Raw genomic sequence first — 16,995 nt, forward strand, 5'->3', positions numbered from 1 at the left:
GCAATATTAAACTGACAATTGATAATACTGTATTTTCGTGTCTTGGCAGTGCAAAGAAGGAGGATTTCCACATGATCTGTGGTTAAGTGTGAGTGCTGAGAATGTGTCCGTCTACAAACGAGGGGAGCCAAAGCCTCTGGAGACCTTTCCTTATGAACACATCATCTTCTTTGGTGCTCCACAGCCCTGCACCTACAAGATCACTGTGGATGAGAGAGAAATGTTCTTTGAAACCCCGCAGGTACACATGTTTGTCCTCTTTGTTTTCATTAGCGGGAGCTTCTTTTCCAAGAGTGATAAAACATTGTGGCGAGAACAAAAGGGCCACAGTTCCAGACAAAGAGGAGTCTGTTCCCCTTAATTTAAACATTACTTTTTTAGTGCAGCTTTTAAAAAAAAATAACTTTCATCTGTATATTGGCAGGTTGGAGAGATCACCAAGATCATGAAAGCTTACATAAACATGATCGTGAAGAAGCGCTGCAGTGTGAAGTCTGTATCCAGTTATGGAACCAGCTGGATCAGGTGATTCCGCTGGGCAGGACCACAGCACGCACTCAGCCACCGACACCTGGCAAAGGAAAGGCAACAGAGATTTTGACTTGAGCAGCGTAGCAACACGAGCAATCTCCACTCAGAAAGATTCCTTTCTGCCATGACACAATGTTGATTCTTTACTGCTTGAAGCACATGTGGGAACCATTCAAGCGATGGTGTGCCGCCGCCCTCCGTGCAGTCGCCGAAAATGTCAGCTGATCGCATTTCTCTTTACACTGGTCCTTTCTCACGTTACTTGAAAAGCTATTCAGGTGTCCTTTCACGGATTTATTTTAATGTACAGGCTAATTCACAGGAGCTCGCGTGCTCTTTCCTCCCAAATTTCATCGCAAAATCGACAGTTCAACTCTCTGATTGCCACTATAGCGCTTTTCTTCCCCATTTAGAGGTCGTAAATGTGTTGCAATGGAAAACAAACACTGACTGAACTGGCACCTTTAAAAGCGGTTATTCTGTTGAATACTGCAATCCGTTGTGATGAATGTTCCCCTAAAATGGAGTTTCCCTCAGGTTATTGTGTAAAATAACTGTCATTCTCCCAGGAAGCAGAAAGTTTAGCCTCTTCACTTTGCCTTGTGGCTATTGTAATAGTTTTAAGAGTAGACGTGGCCTTGCAGGATCATAATATAAAATGGTGAGTTACAGTTCTAACTGCAGTTTGCCTCGTGTAAGACAAGAACGAGAAATTAAATGTGAATATCAACTGCACCACAGTGTCTATAAACACTGTATTGTCTCATAAGGCGATGATGAATAAATCGGTCATAATATTTGTGCTTCTGTCCTCAAACAGGCACTCTGAGTCGAGCTGATGTCATGTTTGAGCTGAGTGTATGTAAAAGCCAAAGCTGATGTTCACGGACGTGTTTGACAAAGCATACATGAAAACGCCTTCTCTGATTTTTTTGTTGTTTGTTTGTTTGTTTGTTTGTTTGTTTGGGGGTTTTTAAGCGATGTCAGCAGCCATGTGAGGATGGGTTATTTATTTATTGAAGTGTAAAAATTGTTTGGGAGAAGCGAATTGTGTTCTTGAAATGCAGTGACGCAGTTTTGTTGTAAGTTTCTGTTATTTGTGGATGGAGCGATGCAGAAAAACTGATGTGTTTCAGAAGCGGACGAGCTGTTCATAACTTACTGTTGATTTTTAGCCACTCTGTGTCATGTTTCTCAGCTTTCGCCACTGCTGAAGTAATTGCTGTGTGTGTTGCCCTCAGCACCCAACTCGCTGAGTTTCTGTCTCACTAACCAGAAGACGTTTGCTGCGCTTATGCCATTGTTAAAGAACACAAGTGAATCAAGCTTATGCCAACCTACAGTATAGTTCATGATAGGATGATGCGATCGCAACATATTAAACTTAGTATTTACCTCACATTACATCACTGTCTTCCATAGCTCTCCAGTCATACTCACTTTAGGCGCTCTGGTCAGCTGCCGGCGGCCAAACCAGAGATTGATCTTGCCATCGATGATGACTGTATTTCTGAGATTTCTGATTGTTTTGAAGAAGAATCAGAAAATGTTTTATATCAGAATTTAAAGATGCTTTAATAAATTATTGTATTTCAAAAGCTGTTTGAATCCATCTTGTCTTTTATCATATCTACCTGACAACATATTGACATGACAACATTTATACTGTAAGGTAAAGACTCATTCTCTATGAGTAAACTCTTTCCTGATGGTGGGAGGGAAAAACTCCCTATGAACAGGAGGGAACCTTCAGCAGAACCAGGCTTGGGGAGGGCAGCAAACTGCTATGGCCAGTTGGGGGGGATAAAACAGCACATGGAAATGAAACAAAACACAAACCAAAGAAAAGACGAGACTTTATGACATCAAAATATTGCAAAACGCTACCACATCTCACTTAAGGTCCCGCTACAGCATTTTAATCAGGTTGAGCTCAGGACTTTTCTGGGCCATTGCAACACCCTGATCCTTTTCTCTTTCAGCTGTTCTCTTGTGGATTTTTTTACTGTGCTTGGGAACATTGTCCTGCTCTGTAGCACACAGATGGCCTCAAATATGACCCTAGAATACTTTACAGACGAGTTCACGGTCGAATAAATGACTGCAAGGTGCCCAGATGCTGTGGCTGCAAAACACACCCAAATCATCACCATTCCACCATCATGCTTGACAGCTGGTATGAGATGTTTGTGCTGATATGCTGTATTTGGTTTTCAAGAAACATGGTGCTGTGCATTATGACCAGTCATCTCCACTTTAATCTCGTCTGTTTTGAAGGCATTGCGCCAGAAGTCTTGTGGTCTGTTCGGATGCAACTTTGCAAAGCTAAGCTGTGGTGCCATGTGCTTTTAAAAGAGAGGATACTTTCTCCTGGCATCCTTCCAGACAAGCCATACTTGTTCGGTCTTTTTCCAATTGTATTGACATGAACTTTAAAATTTAGCATGCTAACCGAGGCCTGTCAAGTCGGAGATGTAGCTCTTAGGATTTTTGCAGTTTATTTGAGGATTACACAGTCTGATCTTGGAGTGACTTTAGTGGCACCGGAAGATTGGCAATCGTCTTGAACATTTTCCACTTGAGAATAACATTTTGTAGAATGATGAACTTTAAATTGCTTGGAAATGGTCTAATAACCTTCCCCAGATTGCTACTCTAAGATCAATACTGATTTCTTTCCTGCTTCCACTGTGTTAATACACACCTGAGAGCAGCAAACTGCCAAAAGTAATGCTTTTATAGAGGTGCTCACACTTGCTGGTGATCAGCTAATCCTTAGTAGAACCTGATATATAGATGGGACTACTGCTGGTTGGTAGTGCTGGGGTCAGTAAAGTCATATTAAAGTCCGTAATTATATACCATAAATTATTTGCCGCTTGTATTTTTGTTTTATAAACTCAAATCTGCAAAGTTTTAAAAGATAAGGGAAGACAGGAAATACTTTATTTATCCCAATGACAGCGAAATCACGGTGTTACAATAGCAGAATAGCTTGGAAAGGCACAAAATTAATCTAAAGAAGATAGAAAACACAACAAAACCCCAATAAAGCTCACTAAAACGTCAATATTATACTATAAGAAGCTTGAATCTAGAATGAATGCAAGCATTGTGGTGCGAGGTGGTAAAGATTTTCCATGTCTGTCAGATACGGAGTATAAATAATATAAGTGTTTTTTTCTGCTATGTGCTGAGTCTCAGAGAGCTGATGAGCACAGTGCGTCCTTACTCTCCGCTCTCCCTCCCAATAATAAAACATGTTTTTCAATGAGATGTGTCACCCTGCAGCTGCTTGATGACACCAGCGTCAGGAGTTCGTGACGTCACCGCTAGTAAACCAGGGGTTCAGCTTCACTCCTCTCGAGCCTTTCTGTTTTTTCCATGCAGTCCAGCGCTCGTGTCACCATGTACAGCCCGTCCGCCTTTGTTTTTGTCCTAATTTCCTGCGGTATTATTACAGTTACAGCGCAAACACCGACTCCTGCTCCGGCGGACAGTAAGTTTGTTTTTCTTGTATGTGTTAGTGCAGCGCTTTGTTTTGGAGTGCCAGAGACGGGTCAGGAGGCAGTCACATGACATCTACACAGTGGACTTATCGTGATCGTAGAAGCAAATGTAAAGATAATCCTCAGTGGCTTTATACATATTCTTGTAGTATTCACACACACACACAAACACAAAAGAAAAAGTTTCTTTTGCCTGCCTCAGTTAGGCTAACGTTACTTCTTTTGTTGCAGTGATCCTTAATATGTCACAGAAAGTTAAATTCTCTCAGGGTTATATTAGCTTACTTCTTGTAGGTGTGTGTCATAGCTTTTCTCTGTTTCAGCTCCCTGTGCCTTGAAATCCAACACCACTTGTGATGAATGCTTGCAGAATGTGACAGTAAGTTTCCTGCAGTTCAGCCAAAAACATATCCTGTAAATGTTTGCCATAAAAAGGGGAAGTTATAAGATAAAATGTAACTGTTTATGACTGTGTTTGTTGCAGTGCCTGTGGTGCATAACGACCAAAAAATGCATCGAATACCCGGTGAAGAGCATCCTGCCCTCCAACAGCGTTTGTCCACTGAATGATGCACGTTGGGGGCTATGCTGGCGTAAGACTGGCACACACACTTGTTACTATTATTATTTAATGCGTGATGTTTGCATGGGGGAAATATATTTTTTTTACATTGTCCAGGAAAGCTTCTCAGTTGTGATGACTTTCTCATTTTCTTGCTGGACGGTAAAATGAATATATGAGTTTGGACTTTGAGTTCAGTTTGAAGATCTTACTGCAGCTGTAAGTTGTCTGTAAAATACATTTATGACATTTTAGACTTTGAACAAATAAGTGAAAAAAAGCCCAGACTGCAAGATTAACCAGTAAGAAAAATAATTTGCAATGTACCATGTCAGCCAAGAAAGAAAAACTTATAAGTGTGCTTTTTTCCCCTCTTTTGTGGTGCAGGTCTTCTCCATAAATCATAATCATCTTCTGAGTAAAATACATTAGCATCTTTTCCACTTAGTAGTTCATTGCTATGTTTACTTAATGATAAGATTTGCTCATGCAAGCTGGCGTTTTTTTTACGCTGTCCTTGTGTCCACGTTTGATTTACAGTCAACTTCCAGATATTGATCATCACCGTGTCAGTGCTGGCTGGTATTATCATCATCGCTATTCTTGTTTGCTGCTTCTGCTGCTGCAAGTGTGAAAAAATTGGGTAAGCATTAAGTCACATGAAGTGCTCACTGTTAAATCTGGATCAAAATGTAAGCAGAAGCAGGAGGAGGAGGACGAGGAGGATGGGAACACAATGGGTTGTTATTCTGTGAGGCTAGGCTGATACGGCTATCTCCAGAAGGCTGCCAGAATTTGTGGCTGCAGTAACTTTGGTCTTTCTGATTTTATAACTGCCTTCAATTTTGTTGCTCTGTAAATGTATAAAGCTAAACGCAAATGCTCATATTTGATATATAATATAAATGTCTATGTGCAGATACATAAAGGTGGTGAATTGATGTAAACAAAAATGTCTTTTTAATAGGAGAAAGAGAGAAGACATGCAGATGGAGCGACAAACTCGGCTGAGGAAGGACCGCCAGAAAGCGAGGTGAATATCTGTGGAGTATGTGTTTTAACTTAAATCTTCATGCATATAACACAATTTCAGAGTGTTTGATTAACTGAAACCTTACTACTTTGCCTGACTCAGATGGGCAAAATATAAAGTTCTGTGTAAGGTCTTGAGTAAGTTGATCCATATACTGTAGTATAAAGGACCCAAGGCACACAAAGGTTTTATTTACAATGTTATTGAATTTTCCTGCTTGTGCAGCTTTCCACCTGCCTCACTCCAGTGCAGCACACAGCTCTCTCATCAACTCCTGGCATCCTGCTCATATAGGGGAGGCATGATTAAGTAATAGAGATCAGTGTGTGGGTCAGCCTCCTCTGACGCCACACCCTGATAATGATAATGAAATAAATCTAGTTAGGCTCTTTGCTCTTTTTGGAGCAAAGGCCATCAAAAACCCATGCCAGGTGCTTCACAGCCTTCCCCTGTTTCTTTTTCTTCATGGGCTCCAGGCCAGCAACTGTCTTGTGATGTTGGGCATGCCCAGGACATCTCTACCTTCTCAGGCTCTCTTCTTCCACGGTCCATCGCTCTATCTGTTGCTGCAGGTTGATGTTGCTCATTTTTTATGGCCACTAGAGGCACTAGTCCACGAAAGCTTTTGTAGCTCTCCATGTCTGCTTCGCACAGAAGCAGAGACTCTACATTTTTCATAACTATACAGTTATGAAACGTGAAGATTGTTCACAAAGTCTCCCAGATTATTAATTAGTCATCTAAGTCTTAAACCGAATTTAACATTTATCCTTTTGATGGACATGAACATTCACAGGTTATTTGTACAATCAATCTCAACTATCAAGTTTTAGCCATTAAACATAAAATAATGTTACTTTAGGCTGAAATATAAACCTAACCAGTGACTTAAACACTGGCATGTGAAACTTTTAAGGTAATCGTGTGTAAAAATCGAACTCATCCATAAGGAACTAAATGTGTTAACGTTATTATGCGGCATAAAATCAGTGATGTTACATCAAAAAATAAGAAACATAATGTCACGTGTTTATTGTTGAGATTGAAAATGAATTTAACTTCATTAGATAAACAGCAGGCTGATCTCATTCCCGGGGTGCTGGTTCATTTTGCTCCTGGACACCATGCTGGAAAAGTAAATATTCTGGGAATCCAGCACTACTGTTTGGCTTTGTGTTTCATCACAACTGTTATAATTGAATTAGACTAATTGGACGGTGCCAAAAAGAGCAAAAAAAGATTGACAGGCAGGAAAGGTTTTTTTTTTCTGTGAAAATTTTGCTTTCTACTTCATAAACTAAAATAAGTAAATAAGTGTCATGTGACAGTGTCAGCGTCCTCTGTTGCCTAACAATTTGTCTTTGTTTCCCTCTCAGGAGGTCAGAAATGCAGATGAGGCACGATGAAATCAGGCACAAATACGGTGAGACTAATTCCTTTTTCTGTGTGGCTTGAACGGGTTATGAAATGTAAAGTTTGATTGTCAGAGAGGTTTGTTTTGAAAGTGCTCAGTTTGTATGCGGAGTGATCAAACAGCAGCAAAATAGAAAAAAAATTAATAAACCACAACACTATGATGAGATAGATTAAGGAACAGATGAAGATAATGGAATCTGAGCAGAAGAAAACAAAATGTGAAAATTAAAAAAATCCATTTACACAAAGAGGGCGGAAAAAACTATCATTGAGTGCCATCTACTGGAGAAATACTGTACTGCACATATTTGATAAACAACAATTCAGTGTCAAAAGACTTAGATTTTAAATCACATTAATGAAATGTAAACCAAACTTCCCTGAATAATTTATATTTTGGACTCAGTTTTATTGATTACACATCCTTCTTTTCAATTATTCTTCTCAGGTATGTCGAAGGATAACCCATACGCCCGTATGGATGATCATTGAGAAGCAGCCGTTCGTTAAGTTGATCCTATTGAAGCCAGTAACACGGAGATACAACCTACAAGGAGCTCATGATAAACTGTGACTGTCTGATTGATTTCAGCGCGACAGTGTTTTCAGAATACTCTTAGCCTGATGCTGCACTGTTTTGCTTGATTAATATTTCTTATGCATTAATTTCAATTTAATTTGAAAAAGCAAGCATCCCCAGTTTAGTTTGTAAAAGTCCAAAGCTGACGAGTGCTGTGGTGCTTCTTCTGTAACAAGCAGTTTCACTTTCATACTACAGTTACAATATTCTCGATTTGACTCATCCATGTCTGCGGCTCAACACTTCTTTTTCTTTAAATAGTTCATGTAACATATTTGTTCTTTTCTCCATTTTTATTGCATTCCAGAATTATTTTCGTTTTTTATTGAACAAAAGAAAATGCGTGTTTTTGAACTGCATCTGAATCATCTGCCAATAAAAAATAAATAAATTTTAAAAAAAAAATCATACATTTTTTTTAGTTGTTTTATTTTTTCCCTCTGTTTCTCTCACACATGCTCTTTTATGTTTTGGCCTATGAACAAATCAAATTTCAAAATATTTTTAATAAGTTAATTTTCCAAAATATCCCAAGTGACAGTGGAAATTAAGCAATCTAAGAATGTTTCAATTCCTGAGAATAATATTCTGCTCACTTGTTTGGTCTTCTGGTCCAGCGCCACCATGACAATAACAAAACGGATAATACGTTTTGGGGTGATTCATCACTCATTTCTGTAATTTTGCCTCTTATACACCACCTCCTCCGTGGATTTTGATTACAGACATTTTTCTATACAGTCCCAAATTTCTGTACAAATTAATCTTGGTTTCATCTGCCCAAATAATTTTTTTCCAGAACTGTGTAGGCTGTTTTAGAATCTTTCTGGCAAAGTCTACTCTGGATTTCTTGTTCTTGACTGTAACCAGTGGCTTGCACCTTAAACTAAATCCTCTTTCTTTACGTTCATGAAGGCGTGTCTTGATTGACAATAATACACGTCCCTCCTCAGGAGCATTCTTGACTTTGCTGGATGTTGTGGAGGTGTTTTTCTTATCCATGGAAAGAATTCTGTAATCATGCACTTTAGTCCTTTTCAGAGTTTTTGATAACTCTCTGATATGTTTATTTGTAATCTTGAATCTCAAAGCTGACAAAACAGTTTACGCAACACTTTGCAAAATCACTGCTCATCCATGATATAATAACAAGAAAAGGTGTGACTATCGAAAAACTTAAAGACCTAAGTGTATATGGCAGATCTCTAAAGATTAATAAAATAAAAAATACAACTTTTGGATTCAAGGGATAAATAATAACGAGTCTATGTAATTACTATGGTAATGAGATGAGTGTGGCCAGCTTCCATGGTAAATTAGCTGCCATTTGAAAGTTTCTGTCCTGAGCTCCCGCGTTTTCTTTGATCAGGGCCCTTTTGTTTCCCCTATGTCACGGGAGTGCGCAAATTAGCGGACGCTCACGCATCCGCGGCCCCGACGAAAAATGGATCACGTGACGTTTTTGGTCGAATTACATTTTAAATATCACTGCGCGCTCCCTCGCCAAACGAAAGAGCCGGAGGAGCTGATAAACCGCTTCACCATTATCAGCCGGAGTCCACGTTACTCTTAAATACCGGAGGAAATAGCAGAATGTCTGAAGAAAAGCCAAAGGTCGGTGCCGCGCTCCTACAGAGACACATCTGGGTCATGTTCATCTTTAGGTGCTCATTATGCCCGCTGCAAGCAGCCGTTAGCATGTTCTGCTAAGCTAGTGCTGCTTAAAGGCTGCAGTTTCCTAGTTTGAGCGGGTAGACGGGGGAAACAAAGGTTGCTCAATTTGCGGATATTTTGGCTTTAAGCTCAGTTTGTGCCTATCCTGTTCTGTATCTTCCATATCCAGCCTCCTGCCTATCGGCATACCTTTCAGTTAAACTATGTTTGCTAATGTCGGTAACAGAGAGTGCTAGCGAAATGAATGGCTTGTTTTTTTTTCCCTTTACTGTTTGCGCCATTGTGGCTTTCTGCGCCAGTTTGAACACGGACTAGCCTGCTATGCTAACGCTGGGAGAAGGCGAAAGGAAGTGTGTATGCGTGCGGGTTTTGGGGTTGAAACCTACCTCCCTCCGTTATCACGCTTTCTTGTAAACGTAGTTGGCTAACTTAGGTTGGCTGCTACTTTGAACTAATCGGGGCTTACTCCCGGACGCTTCTGTTGGTGACCTTTTTGCTTTTGTTGCAGGAAGGAGTGAAGACGGAGAACGACCACATTAACCTCAAGGTAGCTGGTCAGGATGGCTCGGTTGTACAGTTCAAAATTAAAAGGCACACTCCATTAAGCAAGCTAATGAAGGCATACTGCGAAAGACAGGTATGGGGCCCTTTGAGCTTTTTTGCTCATATTATTGCGTATTACCTTGTAAATGATTAACTAGATGCAGAATCTAAGAGAAAATTCCTTTCTGTCTTTTCCAGGGATTGTCGATTCGGCAGATAAGGTTTAGGTTTGATGGACAACCAATTAATGAAACGGACACACCTGCACAGGTTGGTAAAATACTAAAGGCCCAGTTCATTATGGAGGTTTGAAGATGCAAAATAGCATTGCCCTTGTTTTCTTTAACTAGAAAGTCTTTTATGCCAGCACAACAAGTACAGCCTTCAGGCCAAGTTGTACATCTCAGCTTCTCCAGAAAATGCCCAATCACAACCTCAAAGTGAAGACTTACAGCTATAAATCATAAAGTTAATGCATTTGGTTGGATATTTGTAATGTCGTCATTAAAGTGATGCAAAATGGCATGTAACAGCCACATCAGAGGATAAGATCTACTTGTCCTCTTGTATTTTTATGCGTAATGAAAAGATATTCAGCGTTGGATATCAGTTTTATACGTTTATATAGTGTGAAGCATAAGACCACTTTTTTTTTCTGCTGTGTTTAGCTACTTTATAGTTGCAACACTGAAATAGTACAGGGCTTAACAAATATTTTGAATGTAAAGTAAACCAAAGTCAAATTCTTTGTTTGTTGCTCAAACTTGGCCAAATAAGTAAAGATAAAGATGTAAAACCTTTTTAATCAGTAATATTTAGAATGCTAAAAAATTAGGAAAAAATAATAAATCAGTAATAAATGTGGATTTAGTTTATTTGCCTGATAAATAAAAATATAATTTTTAGTTTTAAGCAACTTTTTTGACATTTTAAAAGAAAGAAAAGGAAGATGTTTCTGGCGCTACTCTGGGTTCTCTTCCCAGTTGGGCATGCCTTGCAAAGAGAGGACTTAACCACCTCGACTGGCTCCTTTTGTAGGAGGAGTGGTTCTACTCCAGAGATCCTTTCAGATTTCGGTGTTCCTTGCCTTGTCTTTAAAGCATGATTTAGACTTCTGTGGGAAATCTACATCGTTACTTATGACGTAACTGAAAATCCCTATTAACCCTATGCTGTAACCTTCCAAGTAGGGATGGGTATCGTTTAGGTTTTATCCGATACCGGTGCCAAATCGGTACTTTTGAAACGGTGCCGGTGCTCAAACCGGTGCTTAAAGACTGGAGAACACAAAATTGGTCCAAAAACCTCTCATGTTCAGCTGTTTTTTTGTAAAAAGATAACAATGTTAGCCTTTTCTGCAGCTATGGGGCATATATGGTATCACTCTTGGCTGGAAGCAGTGCTTAAACAATGGAAAAAAACACAAACTTTGTCCAAAACCTCTCATGTTTAACTGTTTTCCACTTTTTCTTTGGTTATTTTAGCCTTTTTGGCCAGGGTGAAGGGAGTACCTGCCATCAAACAAGAGGACAGCCGCATGTAGCTATGATGATGTTTGCTAGTTCACCTTACATGCATTAATGTAATAACGTGGTTAGCCTACTCAACGTAAATTACACACGAACAACATTAAGCTACTCACGCAGAGAAGAACGGCTGCTGCTGCCATCATCATCTGTCATCATTTCTGCTACACTGTCAGGGCTAGGGGCCAGGACTCTCCTTTTCGTGTTTTTGGGGGATGTTGCATAACAGGCAACCCACCGGCAGTAGATGCGCTCTGTGTGAGGTCTCGCAGCAAGCTATCAAATACGGCGCATTTCTGGGCTTTAAAAAAACCCGCTATGCGTTGCCAGGTGTTTCATCGGATTTGAGGTGTTACCTCCTTTGACAGTATCACAGTATCAGCTTAAAGCACTTGTTGCAGGTTGCTGAGTTTGCATATTTTGCTGTGAAGTACAACCAGACTTTTGACCGCTTCGCCTTGGACATTTTTAATCTGTAGCTCTGCTCTAAAAGAACGTACGTACCTGGGCCCGCCTACTATCCTCGGAAACGTAAAATGATTGGCTAGAATCTAAAGTGTATCACAGCTCAGGAAAAAAAGCACCAAAATAAAGCACTGAAATGTGCGCTGCTTTTCGGTCTGGTTACTACTGTTTGTCAGAATGATGGCACCGGACACCGGTACCCATCCCTACTTCCAAGCCATTCAGTTACTTCGTGGTGCATCAACCATACATGTAGTTACATTTGTCAGGAGGTTCACATCAAGCTATTTGGGAAGTTACTGGTAGGATCTAAAGGTTCCGGTTACGACGTAGATTTCCCCCAGAAGTCTAGATCATCATCACACAGTCAGTTTTCCTGCCGTTAAGTGCAGGAACCCGGTGCAGTATTCTCCTGAATGATATATCTGAGCTTCTGTACTGGAATATCATCAAAATGACTGTAAAATCCTAAATGACTGTACACACATGTCTTTAGCTTAGCTGCGGCACAACGTGCCAGTTTGCAAAAGTCGAGAGGCGGACGACCAGTCAAGGCGCTACAAATACTGTGGGTGTGCATCAGGCAATGTGACGTCAAACTGTGCACACACCACCCATGACGGAGGGTGTGTGGTGAACATGAAAACGCCATAAAATCAGGCCTAAAGCTGAGCCCAGCCACCCTACAGAGGAAACTCATTTCTGCCACTTGTATTTGTGACCTTGTTCTTTCAGTCACTACCCCGTATTTCATAGCCACAGGTTAGGGATGGCATGTAGATGGACTAGTAAATTGAAAGCTCCTTTCAGCTTAGCCCATTTCTTCATTAATGGGCCAGCACAAGCGCATATTACTCCTGACGTCACACCAGTCGAGCAGTCCAACTCACGCTTCACCTTCCCATCACTTGTGAATAAGATCCCAAGATACTTGAACTCTGCTTGAGGCAGCTTGTCTTCCCTAACCTAGAGCGAGCGTTCAACACATTTTTAAATTTTTGTTTTAAATTGGCGATGCTGTCAGTTCTAAATTTTCTTTCCTGAAAGACTTCCAGCCTTCTGTTAATAATTGTGGTTGAGTAAAGCTCATACTTTCTCACAAACCATTTGCTTTTTGCCACTGGATTGACAAAAAGCAGAATGAAAGTCCAAAACGCTCAGTGCAGATTTGAGAAAGGGAATCCTATATTTGTGTATGTGACAAATTCCTGAACAGCTGCACATTACAAGACCATCGGTTCAAATGGTCAACAAGTTGGCCAAAGTCTGAAAAGACCAAAGAGGTTGGCTGAATGGAAGCTGGTTTGGATGGTGTGAACCCATCAAGGCATAGACCCATCATGAACTGGAAGCCGCTGGACCATTGGAGACACTCATGAGTTTGTATTGCTGTAGACTGAGGCTGCCATCCAAAAAGGACATGCAAAGCTAAACAAAAGCTTTCTGCTGACCACATGCACAAATGTTTTCCAGGCGAATGTTAATCAGATTAGACAAAACTGTTTCTGAGCAGAATTACCTGAAGTATGTCTGGAGGAGACATCCTTCAGACATAAACAAAGGAACTGTTACTAGCTGTTCCACATGCAGGTTGTAGCATGTTGATCTGGAACTGTTTAGCTACCAGTGGAGCTGGTACATTGAACAGACTGGATGTTGTATCTACCTCAGGATTGTTCAGTAGAAATCATTTCAAAGTGCAACGACCTCAAACCTATCAAAAAAAAAAAAAAGTGGAATTATGGTAAAAGTCCAGTGTCTGCAGTGACCTTTCGGGGAAACATTGTCCAATATTAGTTGTGCTTTACACATACAGGGTACAAAATACGTGTAAATTTTGTTTATTTCAGAAAGCTCTTTTTGTGCACCAAATTGTCAGTGTTCATTTTAACTCTAATAATATATATCACACCTCAGGGATAAGACAGACAAACAAAACAGTCCTAACATGGTAATTTAAAAGTGGTAATTTAGGTAGGGAAACCTGCCTACATGATATTATTAGCATTACTGAAAACTTCCTGTCAAGACATGGTCTGAGAGACTAATGTGCACGTGTCTTTGTTGCAGCTGGAGATGGAGGATGAAGACACTATTGATGTATTTCAGCAACAGACGGGAGGAGTCTGTTAAGTGGAAAGAGTCAACAATTTTTTGTTTTGTTTCTCCTTTTCAATTCAGTTTTCTTTTTCTATTAGGTTTATCGACTGTGCTTCCCTAAATGAAAGACTTCACACAACAAAAAATAAAAAGGATAATAATGATCATTTGGGGCCAAATACCGACTTTGAGATTAGGTAACTTAATGTTTTATTCACCAAAACAGATTTGAAATTCATAAGGACAGAGTACATCTCATATTATGGCTTGTAATGACGGGACCATTGTGGGGTTTTTGTGATGTTCAGCTGTCTGAGTAAGCTAAATGACATGCTTTCTTTTCTGTTTCTTGATATTTGTTTAATTTTTTTCCAGATAATGGTAAGAATTCATATTCATGATGGACTTGACTATTTAAATATTCACGTACTTATGAGGAATGCTGCTGGGATAGTCAGTAGTGATCTGTTCATAGATGGGAGATTTTGTGACATTATTCTCATGTAGATTTTAGTCGCGTTTTTAAAAGAACATTTAGAAATAATCTGTCCATGCACAGTTTATCTTCAACAGGAGAAATACTTGTGCTTGGAAAGCGTCATTATGGATGGTTTACCTCAATACTGTTACCTTCAAAGTGGATTTATCTGACTGGTAGTACAGTAAGGTTCTTGGACCAAAAATGCTAAATGAAAAGGTTTCTTTTTATAAAAGGGTTTGACTAATATAAAAATGTAGATGTAAAAGTTATTGTAACTCAGTGGTTGGTGGTATTGCACAGCAGAAAAACGGTTGTTTTCATGTGTAAAGTTGATTTTATGCCTGTCCAGGACTTTAAAAGGGGAAAAACTCCTCACCTTTTATCAGAGACATTTTATCTCATCCAAGAATAAGTATTTCACTCATTGTATACATACATACATGACATGTTGCCAATTTGAATACGTTTGTAAAAAGTCTATCCAAACATTAACGTTGTTTTATGCTTGTGTGTTGATGGAACCTTTTTTGTTCTTGTTCATTTTCACCTGCGTTTCAAATTTAAACATTTTAGATTTGCATGGTGATGTTGGCAAATGTTCTTTTTCTTTAATTTTTTTTTTTTTTTTTGTCCTTATACTGTATACAATAAATATAGTTTGATACTCAGCTGCCTGAACCCTGTTGGCTTTCATTTGTGTCAGAGTACTGTAAAGTCTTTAGTTGCCAGTGCAGAGCGAGTGTAAAATATTTACATCTTTGGCATAAACGGGAACTCATTTAAAATGGCTGGCAAAGAAACGTGCCTGATTTTCTAAATACAATGATGTGTTGGGTTTTTTTTTTTTTTTTTTTAATATATATCTGTGGTTCTTCCTCGTCAAACTACATGTGAAAATAAGTATCCTGGACACTGGTTATGATGGGAACTCACGGGAAGTAAATGTTATGTTAGGTCATCGTAGTCTAAGGAGCTTGGAAAGACTTCACAAGGCCAGGTCAAAGAAATCTGCCAGCATGATTCTTTGGGCTTAAATTTTAAGAAAGAAATATGAAAATTTACAGAAACCTCTGGTAGCTCATTACCCACTCTACTGTAATAAGCTTCTACTATTTAAAAATAAATAAATAAAAAATACTACTTTTAAAAAACTTATTACATTTAATGTTTTGTTTTGTTTTTTTTCTCATGCGGACCCACCATAACAATAGAATTTTCTATTGTAGATTTGGGGGGGGTGAATAGAAATTATTTACTTTGGTGTTGTCTGCATGTCAGTAGGAAAAGCTGTTAAACTTAAATATAGCCAAGTCCCAAAACTGCCCTCCTTAAGTGGCCACTTTTTCTTTTTCTTTTTTTTTCTTTCTTTTTTCTTTTTTTTTTTGAAAGGTGTCCTGTGGCCCAGATTTGAGTCCTTGGCAGGCTACTTCTGGCCCCTGGCCCATATGTTTGGTACCCCCTGACCATTAAACCATAATGATCAAGTTATTTAGTCTTCCTTTGAAGGGTTGTGGACATTTAGCTTTGTCTTAATCTGCTCCAGAGTAGGAAGCAATATACACTAGATGGCACCATTATCCTTACGATCTGTTGGTACTTGATTCAATCACTGCACCCTCCAGCGCCATAAGTTAAAATACAAAGACACATTTGTTAATCTACTCGAGCCTTATGAAGGCTATAACTTCATGAGTCTCCTTTTAAGAGAGCTTGATTTCACAGATGTTACTAAACTGAGCAGCCAAGTGAACTCCCTGTGAGATTCCGCACACACTGGCGTGATTGTGCTGCTTTTATTTTTGGCACCTCTTTTGCATTTTATATTTCCTCATGGACATATCTGAGGCCATCATACCACCCCCCCAAGATTTTTCAGAAATGCAGCTGCAAGATGCCGCCTCCACCCATACATGCAACATCCTGCTGGCATCTAATGTACAATCTTTGGAAGAATATTCAGCAATTTGTGTTAGGTAGAAAACTGAGGTGCTGTTGATTAAATGAGTAAAAGAAAAATTATCTGTTGTTTATTTTAATTAAGCTTATGTTAATCACCTTTCTGCACATTCTATATCTACTAAAAATGAAACCATTATTTACTTTGAGGGGTAAGAATGAAACAGTCTTCCTCACTGTTTGTTTTTATTGCTGCTGTGTCACCGTCCGCTGTGTCAGGAACGCTTGTTATTTCAGCACACAACCTCATTTGTTTGACACTGCACTTAATCGACACACAGTGTTGTTGTCATTGTTTTAATGTTAAGTCATTGTTGAGCTCGTGTCATGTGCTGATCATTGTAAAGTAAGGGCTGTTTATTGTCTGAGATAATAGGTGGATTATAGAGTGAGCTGCACATTTAGATTTATGTAGAGAAAAAGAAACAATTTTCAGAGAACAAATGCAAGATTCAAAGTTAAATTATGTTGACATTATTATCGTTGTTATTTATATTGCCATAAAAAAAAAACATGGAGCCCCAAAAGTCTGTAAAAGCATACAAAGAAAATATCTCAAACAAAATTACACCACCAGTTTGAACCGTTGATACAAGGCAGGATGGCTCCATGTTTTCAC

General features: G+C 39.3%; 3 protein-coding genes across 5 annotated transcripts in view; all 3 read left to right on the forward strand.

Annotated features, from left to right (window-relative positions):
- Nucleotides 1-2,129, forward strand: part of myo10l3 (myosin X, like 3) — a 58,785-nt gene extending 56,656 nt beyond the window's left edge. For both annotated transcript variants that reach the window (XM_014332389.2, XM_014332390.2), the window contains exons 40-41: nt 50-241; nt 425-2,129. In XM_014332389.2, coding sequence (XP_014187875.1) covers nt 50-241; nt 425-529 — 297 coding nt within the window. In that variant the 3' untranslated portion in view covers nt 530-2,129. The remainder of the gene's footprint in view (nt 1-49; nt 242-424) is intronic.
- Nucleotides 2,130-3,849: 1,720 nt separating this feature from the next.
- pttg1ipb (PTTG1 interacting protein b) lies at nt 3,850-8,041 on the forward strand. 2 transcript variants are annotated; one of them, XR_315528.3, is made up of 8 exons: nt 3,850-4,030; nt 4,364-4,419; nt 4,525-4,633; nt 5,143-5,245; nt 5,570-5,635; nt 6,112-6,207; nt 7,012-7,058; nt 7,500-7,567. XR_315528.3 is itself a non-coding variant. In XM_005918256.2 (7 exons), the coding sequence occupies exons 1-7, from the start codon at nt 3,916-3,918 to the stop codon at nt 7,541-7,543; spliced, it is 540 nt and encodes a 179-aa protein (XP_005918318.1). In that variant the 5' UTR covers nt 3,853-3,915; the 3' UTR covers nt 7,544-8,041. The 2 variants fall into 2 exon arrangements, 1 of the variants encoding a protein (XP_005918318.1); XM_005918256.2 differs by lacking the exon at nt 6,112-6,207 and having other exon boundaries at nt 3,853-4,030; nt 7,500-8,041.
- A 1,056-nt stretch (nt 8,042-9,097) lies between these two features.
- On the forward strand, nt 9,098-15,266 carry sumo3b (small ubiquitin like modifier 3b). The gene is made up of 4 exons (XM_005918254.3): nt 9,098-9,245; nt 9,814-9,942; nt 10,047-10,118; nt 13,910-15,266. The coding sequence occupies exons 1-4, from the start codon at nt 9,225-9,227 to the stop codon at nt 13,970-13,972; spliced, it is 285 nt and encodes a 94-aa protein (XP_005918316.1). The 5' UTR covers nt 9,098-9,224; the 3' UTR covers nt 13,973-15,266.
- The last annotated feature ends 1,729 nt before the right edge of the window (nt 15,267-16,995 follow it).

The sequence above is a fragment of the Haplochromis burtoni genome, unplaced genomic scaffold, assembly GCF_018398535.1.
Source record: "Haplochromis burtoni strain Fernald_Lab_line unplaced genomic scaffold, NCSU_Asbu1 Contig_29, whole genome shotgun sequence".
In the NCBI taxonomy this organism is placed as follows: Eukaryota; Metazoa; Chordata; class Actinopteri; order Cichliformes; family Cichlidae; genus Haplochromis; species Haplochromis burtoni.

Bases quoted from the DNA above. Each gene is read 5' to 3' on its own strand.
- pttg1ipb (XM_005918256.2), top strand. From the start codon at position 3,916: ATGCAGTCCAGCGCTCGTGTCACCATGTACAGCCCGTCCGCCTTTGTT. The intron at 5,246-5,569 runs GTAAGCATTAAG...TCTTTTTAATAG, and splicing joins TGCAAGTGTGAAAAAATTGG to GAGAAAGAGAGAAGACATGC. The intron at 7,059-7,499 runs GTGAGACTAATT...TATTCTTCTCAG, and splicing joins TGAAATCAGGCACAAATACG to GTATGTCGAAGGATAACCCA.
- sumo3b (XM_005918254.3), top strand. From the start codon at position 9,225: ATGTCTGAAGAAAAGCCAAAG. The intron at 9,246-9,813 runs GTCGGTGCCGCG...CTTTTGTTGCAG, and splicing joins TGTCTGAAGAAAAGCCAAAG to GAAGGAGTGAAGACGGAGAA. The intron at 10,119-13,909 runs GTTGGTAAAATA...TCTTTGTTGCAG, and splicing joins AAACGGACACACCTGCACAG to CTGGAGATGGAGGATGAAGA.